The 18,651-nt window shown below is 41.5% G+C and overlaps 1 protein-coding gene across 1 annotated transcript in view; it reads left to right on the top strand.

Moving 5' to 3' along the window:
• The window catches only part of SLC26A9 (solute carrier family 26 member 9), a 98,517-nt gene extending 82,028 nt beyond the window's left edge, over window positions 1-16,489 (top strand). Inside the window, exons 18-21 of the mRNA XM_040421845.1 lie at window positions 2,099-2,153; window positions 8,636-8,781; window positions 13,208-13,282; window positions 15,535-16,489. Of these exons, the coding sequence (XP_040277779.1) occupies window positions 2,099-2,153; window positions 8,636-8,781; window positions 13,208-13,282; window positions 15,535-15,582 (324 nt within the window). The 3' untranslated portion in view covers window positions 15,583-16,489. The remainder of the gene's footprint in view (window positions 1-2,098; window positions 2,154-8,635; window positions 8,782-13,207; window positions 13,283-15,534) is intronic.
• Window positions 16,490-18,651: the final 2,162 nt, after the last annotated feature.

The following is an 18,651-nucleotide window of genomic DNA, read 5'->3' on the forward strand; positions in this document are numbered from 1 at the left end:
TGAACTCTGCTTGCTGTTAAAGGGAACCTGTCACCTCAAAAACACAAATAAAACCGCCAGCATTAGTCGTCCCCAGTCTGTTCATAATTAGAGATGAGCAAATTTCATATTTTAAAATTCGTTCACGCTTCGTTTGGTGGTAAATAGTGAATTGCATTATGGATTCCATTACCATGGACCATAATGCAATTCCATGACGGAATGCAGAACGGAATGCCTTTATAGGCAGCTTTATAGGCATTCCATTATTCATTCTGTCATAATAGAAGTCTAGGGCCTGCATAACGGATCCGTCCGGTTTGCGTTATGCTGGAGTCCTCAGTAGGTCATGTATACGTTTCTTTATTGGCAAATGGGGGTGTGGCAGGGGAGGAGCCAGGGCAGTAGGTGGGATGGGCCAAGGTAGTGGGCGGGGTTAAGGGGCCCAATTCAGATTCTTGCTATGGGGCCCAATGATTTCTATGTACGCCCCTGTGCCAAGAGCAAGGTGTGTAATAGTCTGCAAGGTCACAAAGCAACCTAAGGTAACCTCTGAACAACAAAAGGGCTTTCTCCCATTATATTAATGTTCATGAGTCCACCGGCAGGAGGACACTGAACTACAATAGTGTGCATGGCAGGACAGCAAGGAGAATGCTGCTGCTCTCCAAAGAGAAGATTGCTGCCAGTCTGAAATGTTTTGTGGACAGATGACACTAAAATAGAACATTTTGGTTTAAATGGGAAGCATAATGTTTGTAAAAAGCAAAACACTGCATTTGTGAAACACTGTGGTGATAGTATCGTGGTTTGGGACAGTTTTGCTGCATTTTGGCCAGGACAGCTTGTCATTAGTGTTGAGCGAACTTGCGATTTGCAAGTTTGGCGTTTGGGTTCGGGTTATCTAAGAATTTCGTAATGGATTCCATTACCACAGACCATAATGGAATTCTATGACAGCATACACCACGGAAGCCTATAAGAGGCATTCCATATTGCATTCTGTCATAATAGAAGTCTATGCCGGCCATAGACTTCTGTTATGACGGACTGCAATACGGAAAGCCTCTTATAGTATTCCGTGGTGCGTGCCATCATATAATTTCATTATGGTCCGTGGTAACAGAATCCATTATGGAATTCTTAGATAACCCGAACGCTGAACTTGCAAATCGCAAGTTTCCTCAACATTACTTGTCATCATTGATGGAAAAATGAATTCTAAATTATACCAGCAAATTATAAAGGAAAATATCAGGACATCTGTTCGTGAGCGTAATTTCAACAGAACATGGGTTATGCAGCAAGTCAACAACCCTAATCACACAAGTCGTTCTACCAAAGAATGGTTAAAGAAGAATACAATTTAAGTTCTGAAATGGCCAAGTCAAAGTCCTGACCTTAAACCAATAGAAATGTTGTGGAAGGACCTGAAGAGAGCAGTTCATGAGAGGAAACCCACCAACATAACAGAGTTGAAGCTGTTTTGTATTGAGGAATGGGCTAAAATTCCTCCAAGCCAATGTGCAGGACTAATTAACAATTACCAGAAACATTTAGCTGCCATTATTGCTGCACAAGAGGGCCACACCAGATACTGAAAGCAAAGGTTCACATACTTTTGCCCTTCACAGATAGGAGATATTGGATAATTTTTCTAAGGGCTCATGCACCTGACCGTATGCCCTCCGAGACCCATATGTCCCGGAGCGGCATACATCGTGTGCACGGGAGTGCACAGCATCATAGGTTACTATGATGCTGTGCGCTTCGGGCCGCCCACGGGGCTATTGTCCCACACTCATAATATCATTATGTAACCTATGATGCTGTGCGCTCCCGTGCGCACTATGTATGCCACTCCGGGACATATGGCCCGCTCACGGACCGTATGTCTCGGAGGGAATACGGTCGTGTGCATGAGCCCTAAATAAATAAATGACCAAATCTAATATTTCTCACTCATTTTTTTATTTAGTTATCTTTATCTACTTTTAAGACGTTTTACTGTAGGTCAATTTTATGCAAACATTTAGAAAGGTTTCACAAACTCCACTGTAGGTGAGAGCCTTATGAAAAAATGCCAAAGTAATCTATTTCTTGTTTTTCTTTTTTATAGTTGGGTTCCAGTTACCAGAGGATTGGGGTGAACTTCTATTTAGCAGACGTACAAGGTATTATATAATTGCATTTGATAGGCTAGATTTCTTTAGAGTTTTTTCAAGGATGCTGACAAATTGTTTCACTCAGGTTTCAAGCCAACCAATAAAGAATAAGTGTTATTTTCATATTATTACAGCCCTGTAATGGGGAGACGGCGACGCGCTTCCGCTCTGCAGCGCCGCTGGTATCCTGCTAGTGAAGAGGAGCGAGGATGTGGCCGGCGTCCTCATCTCCATAGCAACCAGAGGGCGGGGAGGATCCGGCCGCACACGCTTCCTCGCCATGGCTGGCGTCCTCCATCCCCTAGGCAACGAGCAAGTGGGGAACTGAGCACTGATATTGATGAGTCGGCTCTAAGATGTTCTGAGGTGCGGGGGACGGGTCATGTGACGCTGGCCACGTCACATGACCCATCAGGAGGACCTATTTTAACAGGTAACCTGCTTGCCACAGGTTGCCTGTGATTTGTCTTGCTACCCTCACCAGCAGTTTCCTTTTGTGCATTTCTGTGTTCTTGGACCTCGGCTCTGTTTTTGACCTCGACCTTGTGACCTCCCTGGATTTGACGTGACCTTTTGGCTTCTGACTCTGAAATGTGTTTTGACCTCGTTTTTTGGATTGGTCCCTGTGTACCTGCGTGACCTCCTGGCTTTGACTTTGGCTTGCCTGACTCTGTTACGATATTCCTCTTATCTTCTTAGGCCCCTGCACGTATCTAAGCGAGGGACTGCCGCCAAGTTGTACGCCGTCGGTTAGGACAGGCCATGCAAATAGGCAGGGACAGAGGTGGGGTGGAGTTTAGGGCAGCACTTATCCCTCCCCTCTGTCGTGACAGAATCACAGGCCTTACCTAAAACCATGGACTCTATGCGAGTCCTTACGGATCAGGTACATAGTCTCGCTCAAATGGTATAGGATTTGGCAGAGAGGCTACAGCAGCAGGAATGGCATCAACCCCCACCTGTAACAATTTCCTCCGCTCAAAATCTTGAACCTCATGTCCAACTGCCTGACCGTTTTTTCAGGGGATAAAAAGTATTTCCTGACATTTAAAGAAAGCTGCAAGCTTTATTTTTGTTTATGTCCACATTCTTCGGGCTCTGAACAACAAAGGGTAGGCATTGTTATTTCATTGTTGCAGGGAGACCCGCAAGAATGGGCTTACTCTCTCCCCATGGATTCCCCTTATCTAGCTAATGTTGAAGCATTTTTTCAGGACTTAAGTGTACTGTACGATGAACCTGATAAGGTGCCCGTAGCTGAGAGTCAATTAAAGTTTCTTAGTCAGGGAGACAGACCCGTGGAAGAATATTGCACCAAATTCCGGAAATGGTGCGTTTTGGTTGGGGCTCTCAGAAGACTTGAAAGATATGTTGGTCAGTTACTCCCTCCCTGACACTTTAGAACAGACTATGACTCTAGCTGTTAAACTGGACCGACGAATTAGGGAAAGACATAGAAACATAGAATGTGTCGGCAGATAAGAACCATTTGGCCCATCTAGTCTGCCCAATATACTAATTACTTTGAATAGCCCCTGGCCCTATCAAGACAAGAGAACAACAGATGTCTTCACTGGTCACACCATACCCCTCACCCTCAAGAGTCCAATTGGAGAATCATCCAGAAGAGCCCATGCAGTTCGGAATAACAAGGAGGGATCTGAGACGTCAAAAGGGTTCCTGCTTCTACTGCGGAGAATCGGATCACTGGTTACAATAATGTCCTAAAGTTCCTCCTTCTGGGCGATCTCTACGTCCTGATGCCCAGAAGGATAAGGTATTTCCCAAGGTGGTTAAAGAAAAAGTGTTGTTGCCGGTGGTTGTTTCTTTTGGCTCCAGTAAGGGCTTTGGGAAGGCATTTGTGGATTCTGGGTCTGCCGCTAATTTTATTGACCATAACTTTGCTCTTTCCCTTGATGTGCCCATGTTGTCTCTTGTGAACCCTATTCATATGATTGCTATCGATTCCATGCCATTAGTGGGCAGGACAGTAGAATATTGTACTCCGGAAGTAACCTTGACTGTAGGGGTCTGTCATATGGAGTGTACTTCTTTTTTTATTCTAAAAAATTTACCTGTGGAGGTAGTTCTGTGTATACCTTGGCTCCAGGTTCATAATCTAGTCATCAACTGGTCCATGGGTGAACTAGAGAAGTGGGGAGTGAAATGTGATTCATGTTGTCTACTTGTTATTCAGGCTGGAGTCTCTGCAGAGTCAAACTCTCTTCCCACTTACATTAGTGACTTTGCTGATGTTTTTTCTATGTCCGAGGCTGATTTCCTTCCCCCTCATAGACCTTATGACTGTGCCTTTCAGTCTCCTGATACTCCACCAGAACCTATTTTGCTGGCAGGTATCATTGTGGCTTTGGTCTCCTCAGATTTGACGACCGAGATCACTGCTGGACAACACTTGGCTCCAGTATAATCCCCTAAAGATAAGTTGTTTGTCCCTGGTCATTTGCGTCTCCGGATGCTAGGTGAGTGCCACAATTATGTTTTCAGTGGGCATCCAGGTATTAATGCCACCAAGGAACTAGTGTCCAGGTTTCACTGGTGGCCCTCTTTGTCTAGAGATATCCAGTCATATGTATCCTCCTGTGAAGTTTGTGTCAGGTCCAAGACTCCTAGGTCCCGTCCTATGGGTGAGTTACGACCGCTGCCCATCCCCAGTAGACCGTGGTCTCATATTTTCATGGATTTTGTCACCAACCTACCAGTTTCGGAGGGTAAATCAGTTGTGTGGGTAATCGTTGACAGGTTTAGCAAAATGGTTCATTTTTTTCCTCTGGCAAAATTACCTAATGCTAACACTCTAGCTTCCCTGTTTGTGAATCATGTAAAACGTTTTCATGGAATTCCGGAGAATGTAGTTTTGGACAGAGGCGTTCAATTCGTCTCAAAGTTTTGGAGGGCCTTTTGTCATAAATTTAATATCTCTGTCTTTTTCTTCGGCCTCTCACCCGGAAACCAACAGTCAAACTGAACGTCTTAATCAGTCTCTTGAACAGTATTTGAGATGTTACGTCTCTGACAACGAACATCTTTGGATAAAACATTTGTCCTTGGCTGAATTCGCCATTAATAATCTATATAACTTGTCTACTGGTATGTCTCCTTTCTTTTGTAATCTTGGGTTTCATCCGTGTTTTAACTCATTTTAGCCGTCTTCCTCTCAGATTCCGGAAGCCTTTCTAGTGGGTAAGGAACTGTGGACAGTCTGAGCCCAGGTTCAGTTAAACCTGAAAAAACCCAAGGAGATTCAAAAAAATGTATGCTGACAAGAGGCGCTCTTGAGGGGTAGATTTTAGGTTGGGAGATAAGGTGTGGTTATCTACCAGGAATTTATCTCTGAAAGTCCCTTCGGGTAAATTTGCACCTCGATTTATTGGTCCTTATGAAATCATTGATATCATTAATCCAGTGTCTTTTAAGTTACGGTTACCTCACTCATTTCGCATCTATAATGTTTTTCACAAAGCCTTACTCAAGAAGTATGTGTCTCCTGTATCTCCTGCACAGAAACCTCCGCCGTAAGTGAAGGTTGCCGGTCAACTAGAATTCGAGGTTTCTAGGATGTGAGAAAGGTCTGTAATTCTTTACAATATTTAGTTCACTGGAAGGGTTTTGGTCCCGAGGAAAGATCTTGGGTACCAGCGAGTAAAATGCATGCTACAAGTTTGGTGAGGAGATTTCATTTAGCTCACCCGGAAAAACCGTCTCCAGTGAATATAGGTCCGGTGGCCCCTCGTGGAAAGGGGGGTACTGTAACTGGGAGCCGGCGACGCGCTTCCCCTCTGCAGCGCCGCCGGCATCCCGCTAGTGAAGAGGAGCTAGGACCCGGCCGACGTCTTCATCTCCATAGCAACCAGAGGGCGGGGAGGACCCGGCCGCACACGCTTCCTCAGCGTGGCTGGCGTCCTCCATCCCCTAGGCAACAAGCACGTGGGGAACTGAGCGCCAATATTGATGAGTCGGCACTCAGCTGTTCTGATGGGTCATGTGACGCTGGCCATGTGACATGACCCATCAGGAGGACCTTTTTTAACAGGTAACCTGCTGGCCATAGGTTGCCTGTAATTGCTCTTGCTACCCTCACCAGCAGTTTCCTTTTGTGCATTTCTGCATTCTTGGACCTCGGCTCTGTTTATGACCTCAACCTTGTGACCTCCCTGGATTTGACGTGACCTCTTGACTTGCATTTTGACTTGCATTTTGACCTCGTTATTGTATTGGTCCCTGTGTACCTGCATGACCTCCTGGCTTTGACTTTGGCTTGCCTGACTCTGTTACGGTATTCCTCTTATCTTCTTAGGCCGCTGCACGTGTCTAAGCGAGGGACTGCCGCCAAGTTGTACGCCATTGGTTAGAACGGGCCGTGCAAGTAGGCAGAGACAGAGGTGGGGTGGAATTCAGGGCAGCACTTATCCCTCCCCTCTATCGTGACAAGCCCATTAGAGGGGTTGTAAAAGTTCAGAAGTTTTTTAGTTTTTTTTCCAGAAACAGTGTCACTCTTCTCCATGGGTTCTGTCTGATATTGCTGCTCATCTCTATTAAACTGAATGAGGAGAAATTTTCCACTAGAAACATTTCTACCAGGGGAGAATACTGCTCCTCTTAGAGGCACCATATGACTGTGCCTATGGGTCCATAATACTGAACGACAGTCCTCAGCAGTGAAGCATTAGAGTACATGTGTTAGGTGATGACTGTGGACTCATTTAGACCAAATTTTGTCCCTATAGGGCCCTCGGGATGCTGAACAAAAATTTAACATATGGTCAATTGACCAAAAATTCCTTTTAGGGGTCCTATTGTTTATATTAAAACTACAAACTTTATTATTGAATGATTAAAATACTACTCAGAGAAAACAATACTATTGAGTGGTTTAAAACTATCAGGAGACAGTTAAGGGCTTGGATATGTTCACTGTCTATCTGAAGTGGTCTCAGTCACTAGGCTATTCACTCCGTTTGAAGGGTAGATGGTATACCAAATACTCTATAGCTATTGCTAGCAGTGTATTGATTAACAGGTGCTAGATACTGTGCATCTACTAGAAAGATAATAGCACTACTCCTCAGGGGAGTTGGGGTAAAAGAGTAGCGCACCTGTCCTCTCCACCAGTGAGAAGTAACCACTGTGGATTGACAGGTGAAACGTTCTAACAGGAAGCGTAATGTCACTGGGGTACCACTGGGATACGTTACCCTTCTTGTTAGAACATTCCACCTGTCAATCCACAGTGGTTACTTCTCACTGGTGGAGAGGACGGGTGAGGAGGGGAATGAAAGTTTATTTAGCAAGGCGATTTACAGTGCGCCACGCTATTACCCCAACTCCCCTGATGAAGCAGCATCGCTGCAAAACGTCGGGTGGGGTAGTGATAGTTATTGGGTTTTAGGCAGGATACTGTAATAGAGCTACAAATTATACCTTGTAGGGTCGCAAACACTGTTCGGCTATCTGGATAGTGTGTGTCTAGTGATATAGCAGCACTGCTACATCTGTGTGTGAATGAATGATGATGGATGCTTGAAATATAGGGAATTAGGAGCATATCCAACCCATCAATAATAGGAATTTTCCATTTATATATGACCATTAGGACATCACTGATTAATCATCAGGGGTCATACCATAGAGTCTGACACATAGTAAGCTGCGGCGCTATTACACAACCTATTTGAGGAGTAGTGCTTTTATCTTTCTAGTAGATCCACAGTATCTAGCACCTGTTAATCAATACACTGCTAGCATTAGCTATAGAGTGTTTGGTAGGCCATCTACCCTTGTGTGTATAGCCTAGTGACAGAGACCACTTCAGATAGACAGTGAACATATCCAAGCCCTTAACTGTCTCCTGATAGTTTTAAACCACTCAATAGTATTGTTTTCTCTGAGTAGTATTTTAATTATTCAATAATAAAGTTTGTAGTTTTAATATAAATAGGACCCCTAAAAGGAATTTTTGATCAATTGACCGTATGTTAAATTTCTGTGGACTCATTCACACACAAAATTATGTAATTTGCAAGAGAGTTAAAGGGACCTTCTATATTAAGGAAAAAGTCTTCATTTTCTGTTCTAAAGCTATTTTATAGAATAGGGTATTGGGTATACAGTATGGAAAATACCCGATTAGCTAAAGCCAATCAGTGGTGGAGGATCGTACTTAAAAGGGTTGTCCAACCGTGAAGCTAAAATGAATTAAGGCTTGGGATGCATTTAAAATAAACAAAGACACCAACTCATCGGTGAACAGATGAGTTGGTGTCTGCATTCAGGGGCGATAATTAATTTTAGCTAGGGGATGGGGTAACTCTTCATTTTTCATTTACATTCATTTTTTTTAGATCTCTGTTTAACATACCAACCCATACTAATAATGTAATTAAATATTGCCAAGGTATTCATGGGATATTAGGAGTGAGCATTCTCTTACAGAGCAATTTTCATTCTTCCATCTATTATTTGCTTTCTTTCAGCTCAAGTGTACGATGACATTGAACTTGGAGGAGTCTTTGCTGAGGGCGGACTGAGTCGTGATCACCTCTTCCTTACTGTGCATGATGCTGTCCTTCATGCATTGGCAAACAATACAGGAATAAGACATACCATGTCATCTGGAAAGGTATCTTATCTTCTTGTATGTATAGATATAACTAATTATCAAGTATGTATTAAAAGGAACACACTGTGAAATACCACTTGTCATATCCTCTCCAGCTAACGTATTAACAGTTCAGTGATCTGTGTTTACTTGGCTCAGTGATGGTGTGCTGTACTTACACTCCGAAACAGCTAATGGGTCGGAGTGCTGGGTGCCACTGATCTGGTATTCATGACTTATCTGGAGGATGGGCCATCAATATCAAAATGTTTTAATATATTATAAACATTATTATGTAACATTAAATATAATTTATGGGGTATGATCATTTATATATGTCAGAAAACTGGCATCAAAAAGTTGCAAACTGCATGTTTATGAGGAGGTGTACGCCATCAGTCTATAATAAATCTGGATGGATGGAATTATTCTTTTTTTACATTCAGATGGTAAAAATGTTTTAATGACCTAGTCCTGCACACACAGCTGCAATTTGGTACAATGTATTGGTATAGGTACAAGTTATCAGCTTAATCCAGGATAGCGGAAAGATATGTGCTTTGCTTGGCTTATAAACAATTGTTTAGCCTGGATACAGTGTGACAAACTGGACTAAAGATCCTTTTAAATAGTCAGATGAATTGTCCATAACGAGCACCGATTTACCTATTTCCGTTCTATAGGAGCTTAAAAATAGTTGAGTATGCCTATTCTGCAAGTTAGGGAACACCCATAGGAGAGAATGTAGGAAGTTGTGCATTTGTGTTCACCTCTCCATTTACATTGGCCACAAGATCCTGTGGATATGCCATAAATGTTAAGATGGGGATAGCTGTTTAACTAAGGACAAGTTTGCAAGCTCTTAATGTAAACATAAATGGTTAAATTTTGCATTACATAAAGTATATTTGAAAGTTCAGAACTTTTAATTCTTCCATGATTAAGCTCTATTTACATATGTCTGCCCACGGTCTACAACTGCAAGACTAATGACTTTTAGTTCAATTTGGCATAATCTTTTACTAAGTGGTTAAACAAATTTCCATAGGAAAAACGGTATCCTTTTCCCTATCATTAGAATCCATATCAAAATTGATTAAAGCAATGCAGAGTATTATGTTGATAGCCAGGAGTGATTTACAGTCACAGTTTGTGCTGAATCAGAATCTGGTATCCAACCAGGAAAGGAATTTCTTTAGCTACTAATCACTGACCTTCTGGAGGACGTCATTTGAAAGTCTTGTATGCTTTGCAGTTCACTTTACTCCCAATATATTGCAATACTGTGTAATTGGTATTCATATTTACATTATGTAAGCATGCCTCCCATGCAGTCCCTCTTTTTGACCTGAATCCCTCTGTCTCTCTTTGCTACCTAAATTCTGCTCTTTTTGACCTGAGAAATAAATAAACTTAATAAACTGCTCCAGAAACTGGTGCTTACCTTACCTTACAGGGGTGTCGGAAAAAGCTAAAAAATGAAAAATAAATAATTTTGTGGCAAACTGGGACTTGCACTGAAATTTGTGACTTTTCTACACCAGATAACAAATGGCATACAAGTTTGATACATTTCCCCCATAATGTAATTGATCAATGGCTCAAACTACTCAGTATCAGATACTCAGCTTAGAAAAACACAAATGCAAAACCATGTGTGGTTTTGCTACAAATCGACAGGGAAATGTATTGAGTAGCAAATTTTAGCAGAAGTACCTTTTTGTGCCAAAATTAGCAATTTTTACCATTTTATGCCACCCTCCTCGATTCTGAAAAGTGAGTTAAACATGGGCATAGCTTGGTATGATAATTGTATTCATGTCAGATTCATCATCTTTTTTTTTATAAAGTCACAATAAAGTTCCAAAATTACTCCAGGGGGTGACATAGGAATAGTGGAGTAGCATTTCTAAATGGTTTAAAGATGTGCCAAATTTTAAAAAAACATTATGCGACTTTTGATAAATTTGGTGCACTTTTTGCTAAGGGTACTTTCACACTTGCATTGTTGGATTCCGGCAGGCAGTTCTGTTGCCGTAACTGCCTGCTGGAAATCCGTATTCAAATGGATAGCATTTGTAGACCTATCCGGATGCGGATCCGTCTCACAAATGCATTGCAATACCGGATCCGTCTCTCTGGTCTTATCCGGAAAAATGGATCCTGTATTTATTTTTTTCACATTTTTAAAGGTCTGCGCATGCGCAGATTGGGAAACCGGATCAGTTTTTCCGGAACACTTGGTGCCGGATCCGGCATTAATGCATTTCAATGTAAAATAATGCCGGATCCGGCATTCTGGCAAGTGTTCCAGAATTTTGGACTGCAGTATTTTCTCCGGCCAAATACCGTAAGAGTGACTGAACTGAAGACATCTTGATGCTTGCTGAACAGAATGTTCTCCATGTAGAATGCATTAGGATAAAACTGATCATTTTTTTCCCGGTATTGAGCCCCTAGGACGGAACTCAATGCCGGAAAAGAATAACGCTAGTGTAAAAGTACCCTAACTAAATAAATAACAATTAAAGCAAAACTGGCTTCATGATACATTCCCACCATGTGTTTCGCTTCTACTTACTGTGCAGTTAAACACATCACAAAACCCCAGCAATTTGCAATAATAAGAGGTATGAAAACAGTTCAAACAGTACAGAAGGAATGTACAGTATTATGAAGGAACTATTTGAAGCTGGCAAAAAGTGCGTCAAATTATCAAAAGTCTCTCAATGTTTGTTAAATTTTGAGCTTTTTTAAAACTTGCATTTTTGTCTCTAAATGTTTCTTTACTTTTCCTACAACAACCCACTTCCCCCACGGAGTAATTTTGTGACTTTTTTACTTTTTTTAAAAAAAGTGTAAATGATAAACCTGGCATTACCTAATTATCATACCTAATCACACCCACTTTTGAACCTCTTTCCAAAAGTGGCAAGGATGGCGGTGAAACAGCAAAAAGTCACAAATATTGACGCAAAACAGCTCTTGCACAATGAGCATACATACTTGATTCCTTCCTAGATTTTATATTATATTGGCACCACAACCTTTGCTGTTAGTTGGTTGACTGACCAAGACACTACTGACAAGAAACAACAGAGGAGGAAGGAAATGTGACCAGCACAGGCCATATAGCTACTGTATGTAGTAGCTTCTGCTTGCTGTTGTGCAGGCTCTATTGGTTGTAGAATGCTTCTACATGGCATTTTTATGCCACCCTCACTATGTTTCTGAATCAGCCCTTTCACATTTATCATTATTTACACCATAAACTGGAGCAGGAGTAGATTCTAGTCTGGCACATGGACTGTGCCTCGTCATATATTTGCTCTGGCAGAGCAGCGCCCATCAAGACCGGTGCAGCACGCACTAGTCTTCATAAATTAAGGCTTATGTCTGGTGGTAGACTGGTAACCACTTGCGGTTTTGGCCATTCAGCTTTCAGTCCCACAACAAAAAAACTCTATGGGGTAATTTACTAAACTTTTGCTCCCCTTTTGTGCTGGCTCTTCTGCATGAAGATGTGCATGATTTATGATGGGATGTGTGCCTTGCCATTGATTAGGTGCACCTTCAGCAGTCTATGCACCTGGTAGAAAAACAATTCCCTACCCTGGCAAGAGTAGATTTTCACCAACATGTACGTTTGTTTCCAGGTGTAAATGTTGGTAAATTTGAGGGCAATGTCCTGGCCACCAGCAACCACCACCACTCTCTCGATACTCTTAAGTGTGGAACCCAGCGTAAAAATGGCTTACAGGCATTTAAAAAGTCACAAAAAGAAGGTCATGCAACATTTTTACACCATAAACTGGTATAGAAATGTTTAGAAATGGTCCCATATGTGTTCTGCCACCCTAACAAGGAGAAACAGTATCTACTCAGAACATATAATTTGTATGTTCTCTTAATGAACCAGCAACTTTGCTGAGGAAAAAGAAAACTTTTTTTTCCAAACTTTTGTCTTTCTAACGCCTCTTGCACACGAACGTTGTGCATCTGTTCCGTGCATTGTGGACCGCAATTTGCGGTCCCCAAAGCACGGTCAACTTGAATGGGTCCGTGATCCGTCTGCACCGCAAAAAAATAGAACAAGTTCTATTTTTTTGCGGTGCGGAGACACAGACAGAAACACCACGGAAGCACTCCGTAGTGCTTCCGTAGGGTTCCGATCCGTGCTTCCGTTCCGCATCTCCATGATTGCAGACCTATTCAAGTGAATGGGTCCGCATCCGTGATGCGGACTGCACACGGGCCGGTTCCCCGTGTATTGCAGACCCGCCGTATGCGGGCCGCAATACGGCCACGGTCACACAGCGTTCTTGTGCAAGAGGCCTAAGTAATCTACTTATATTGATTTTTTACTTGTATCACATTTCCCTCTCCATTTGAATTGCTCTGCCAACCTGTTACAATATATCAATAATAACACCAGCATCTATTTCAGGGTTCTGGTGACACAGAGATTTTTGTGCAGGACACACAGGATGAAATCAATGAGGATTATCCAAACCTTGAAGAGGTGAGTGAAAATGAACTCAGTAGGGGATACTGTTTAATTTAATCTGGGTGATAATATTGGTTTTCAAAAGTTTTGTGTAGCTTTACTGTATAACTTGCACTGGTTAACATGCAAGAACCTGAAAGATAATATGGCTACAACCTACTGTGGAAAAAGAATTAAGAAAAGTCTATATGAGCTACTTAAAATGGGCTAGCTTAAAAAAAAAACTGACTACTCAGTTATCATCCTTTCAAACTTAATGAAAACATTAGAAACTGGGAAATAACCTTAAATGACTACATAAGTGACAGTTCTCAAATGCACTGTACCTCAAAAAAATCTAAATACATATATGCAAAGTCAAATAAACACCTTAATATAAAAAAAGGCAAAAAAGTCAGAATTTGTATCTCTTTATCGATCACCTGCAGTAAGCAAAATATTTGAACTAAAAAATAATTAAGATTCAGAAGGGAAAATAGAGCAATAGCTCCTCAGACACAGTTTAAAAGTACAGATACATACATCATGCAACATGATCGAAGTCATGAATAAGATGATAAAGTTAGGATACAGCCACACATATTACAGCATAAATGCTGCAAATTTACAGTGGCAGCGAAGTGGATGAGAGTATCTGCAGTGATGTCCGCACATAACTGGACACACAAAGTGGATTTAAATGTATATATAGTACAGTGAAAGACATATTTATGAAAGCAGTGATGTAAAGATCAATCAATAAAATTATGTCAATACACTGTATAATGTAACAAGTATAATGACATAAGTAGGAGAAACAGAACGGAATGGAAGACATCTCACCGTTAAACACACCAGCCATAGTATGTTCCACAATAAGACCTCAATATACGTGCGTTGAATTGTCCTAGACCAGGCATGCTCAACCTGCGGCCCTCCAGCTGTTGTAAAACTACAACTTCCACAATGCCCTGCTGTAGGCTGATAGCTGTAGGCTGTTCAGGCATGCTGGAAGTTGTAGTTTTGCAACAGCCGGAGGGCCGCAGGTTGTCAGGAGGCAGTATCTAAAAGTGGATAAAAAAATAATGGAGTCACGTTTGTGTCCTCGTTGTTGCCTCTGTGCCTAGACATGAAGCGCAGGTGATGTGGAAAGACATGCGCACATCACTTGGTCTTTGCTCCTACAGAGAAGTCTGTTGTGTACCATCTTCTTTGACTTGCTGTTTGTATGTAGAAATGCAAGATACCTGAGCTGCAGATCAGATTATATGTACACTATACCCCCACTTTTTAATGATATTGTCTCCTGAAGAAGCTGTCTAATATAGTTAAACAATCGTCGAGGTTTCTTATTTTATTCTGTTTCCTCTACTGTAGTCATTGTCCTGGTGGCTGACACAGTGCTATAGGTGTTATTTTATATCATTGTTAGGTAATGTTTGTCATAAACCTTTCATGTTCTTTAAAGAGCTAGTCTTTTTTTTTTTTTTCAGAAAAGACATACTGCGATAGATATCTGAGCATTTTAGGGAATCGCTATTGTTGCTAGAGCAAGGGCTTCATTTATGGTTGGTGGAACTCCAAAGCCCTAAAACTTGGTCGGGACCCCTCCATAGTAAAGGTGTTGAATAAATTACATTTTTGAACTTTGAGCTTAGAACAAAGATAGCAGATCTCTAACACAATGGAATTTTACACAAGCCTGATGATCAGACGAACATTTGTAGGATGACCTCCACATGTAAACATGCTGACACGTCACTGAGCATATCTTTTATCTGGGGCATAAAAATGCTTGTTTGTCAGCAGCACATTGCCCCATGTGTACAGGGGATGTGCTGCTGACAATATGCATCGCCCTTGTAAAAGCCCTTTAAACTCTTTTCGACTTGCTATATTGTTGATCGGCACTTGCTATGGCCCTGCATGGGGCTGTTGTTAGAAGTTGTACAATCCTCTCTTCTGCTTGATATTACACTTTTTAATCTCTTGTTGTTGGAGTATGCATTTTTTTCAAACCCCTAGGTTCTTGTATGGGTAACCCTTGAGACACCAACATGGTGAAGATCCCTGGGCAAAAATGTCCCTTGCAGAAATATGTGTACTTGCCACCAAAAGAACCCCATTTAGATGAATGGAGCTGGTTTTCAGTTGCATGAAGGAACCCTTATAATTCAGCCCTGGCTCAAACTGTTTAAGCCTCTTCTCATTTTTCCATAGTGATATAGGTTGTGATATGTTTATGGTACCTACCACTTTTCAGTTCATCGCTCTTACTTTATTTCCAGGCCATGTTTGGCAGTATGTTCCAGGCTGAAATCCAAACAGCATTGTGAGGACTTATTTGAACCGTGGTCTCCTGCAGATAAAACAATGCTCCATTCGTTCTAAAATCATTGGTTGATGATAGGGGCTTCCGAGGCACAGCTGCTGAAATCTGTTCAAGCCAAGAAACCTACCCTCTTTAACTCTGGGATAGCAATGCCTGCTGCTTTTCAGCCAAAAAAAGGAACAAACTGACTCAGGTGACATGATATGGTTTCATGTTCAGAAGCGGATAGCAGTTCGGACATCTAGAGTCCCGCTGGTATTTCAGTCTTCATGCTATTAAAAAGTTCTCTTCAATGTACCTGTTGTGGATGAAAACTTCACCCATGTCTCCCAAGGCTCTCTTATAAATGAAATAAAGGAGCAGAAAAGCAAATGGGATCCCCAGACTAATATACTTTTGAATAAATTCACCTATGTACAGTATGTACCAGAACATGAGGGTGACAATGAAAATGTAAAAATGCCTACATTATCTGGACCATTGTTGACTTTGCAAACAAAAGCAAAGTAAGAAACTTTTTTATGCTGCTTTCTGCAAATCAAGCTATGAATGTACAGACTTAATATTTATGCCAGTAATTGAAATCAAACCTGAAAATCAAAGGCTTTACCTTACGACCTGCTGCAGGGATTACCAGCCGATTATTATTATTATTATTATTATTATTATTATTATCCACAGACGTGAAGTATACACCATCTTGTACTACAGATTAATACAATGAATGTCAATGGCCAAGGTGTTTTTGAATTCAGCACTAGAACTGCAAAGCTATTAACACAGTCGTGATATCATACTGTATGCACTGTGTTTGTAATGTATATATAGAAGTTCTACAATGTTATTTATTTCACGTGGATGTTGTGTATGCCGTTGCTAAATCACATGAATTAAACTATTGGTCACAAAAGTGACAGAAATTTGAAATTGTTCGTTGTGATGTTACTGCAGACATTTGCTAAACACATACATTTCAGACGATGCATTACAAGATAGTAAGCAGCCTTGCTTTTGCCTTCTAAAGTCTGTATTACACTGCCCGATTTTTCGGCAGATAATCACTAACGAGCGTTCATACTACAAGAAAAATTTAGACTAGCACATATTCATATACATAATCACAGGTGCATATCCATCAAGCAAACATGGTTGATAATAAAATGGCTGTACAACATTTCACATACAAACAATAGAGCTGAGAAATAGGGCTCATTCTAAATGAAAGTGGTATTATACCTGCTATAAATGGAAAAATAGAAGCTCTTTGCGCACATTTTTGATCAAACGTGTGTCGGGCGGTTTGTTAGTGTTAGGTACCCATCTGCGGGAGCCACCTTGACGCTTGGTAGATGGGCCCGACACACGTTTGATCAAAAATATGTGCAAAGAGCTTCTATTTTTCCATTTATAGTAGGTATAATACCACTTTCATTTAGAATGAGCCCTATTTCTCAGCTCTATTGTTTATATGTGAAATCTTGTGCAGCCATTTTATTATCAACCATGTTTGCTTGATGGATATGCACCTGTAATTATGTATATGAATGTGCTAGTCAAAATTTTCTTGTAGTATATATTGAGGGTAGCGCCTCTTTTAGACTGAGCAACGCCCATCTGCCTGGGGCTTCTGAGCAGAGTATAAATGTAGCTGGTTCCTACACTGCCCTGAAAAATGTAGGCTTAGGTAAGTCCAAGAGAGGTGGTTTGTTAGTGTTAGGTACCCATCTGTGGGATCCACCTTGACGCCTGGTAGATGGGCCCGACACACGTTTGATCAAAAATGTGTGCAAAGAGCTTCTATTTTTCCATCTATAGTAGGTATAATACCACTTTAATTTAGAATGATCCCCATTTCTCAGATCTATTGTTTGTATGTGAAATGTTGTGCAGCCATTTCATTATTAACGAGCGTTTATATGTGCGCTTGTTAGCGATCATCTGGCATTGTAATACTGCCGCCGATTGCTCGATCTTTGGACAATCCAAATCTTTTGACATGTTAAAAAATCATCGTTTCCAGGCTGCAGATCATGGTGTCTAATAACGATCTGCCGCCGGCAAACCACTATACAGCATGGGGACAAATGATGGCAAAGTGTATTGCACTAGCGAGCAGGCGATTGCCAGGAGGGGACTCTTCCCTCCCGACAATCGTCTGCTACATCGAGCTGAGACCCCCACCAACCTCTAGAACGTGGGAAGGACAGAAAGCGAGACGGATTCTATAGAAAGTCTCGCTCTTGTCTTGTGTAGGTGAGGTGTATACTTACCTGGTCCCAGATAATGGGTATCGGTTCCATTGCTCCACAGCCACCTCTGTAAGTCCCGGGCGTCTGGGAGTCAACATCCTTTTGACGAGTGGCCAAGTGACCCATACAGCCAATTAATGATCATGACAGTCACATGTCATCCATGTGGTACTTCACTGGGTCACATGCCGCATGGGTGATAGTTTACCACTACAGCCAATCACTGACCATGGCCCCCCCCATCAACAGGCAAAATGAATAACTTTGTCTACATGATAAATGCCATTTGCTGAAGTGAGAGAACCCCTTTAACCCTTTCGACAGTGCAGAGCAGATACAGCAACAGTGTAAATGAACAGGATACATAGCAATAAACATAAAATGCAGTTCAACAATATAAAACAGTATTAGTGTAAACAACAGCATAAATCACAGTGCAATTAAACCCTTCCAAGTGCACTAAAATAGTGAGTTGATGGCTTTGCATAGCAATAGGGGCAAATGTATACAAACATCCATACTCCAAAGTACCCTTGCTTCAGGGCACTACACCTGCTCTGGACACAAATCCCCAGTGGCCATTAGTCTTTTGAGTCACAAAAGAATAATGACTCAATAATACCTGATTATATAAGTTACTGGAAAACTTCCAATATGACTTCCATGGTGGCTGTTACTCAGCTTTTCTTAAGCCTTGAAGGGGTTAACTCATCTTGCTTGGCGAGATAGGACTAATATGCAACACCAGGTGACTCGGTTTACAGAAATAGCCAAGCAGGCCAGCACTCCACTGTTACCGTAACTCCAAATTTTAATTAAAACTG

This window comes from Bufo bufo, chromosome 3 (genome assembly GCF_905171765.1).
Source record: "Bufo bufo chromosome 3, aBufBuf1.1, whole genome shotgun sequence".
NCBI lineage: Eukaryota > Metazoa > Chordata > Amphibia > Anura > Bufonidae > Bufo > Bufo bufo.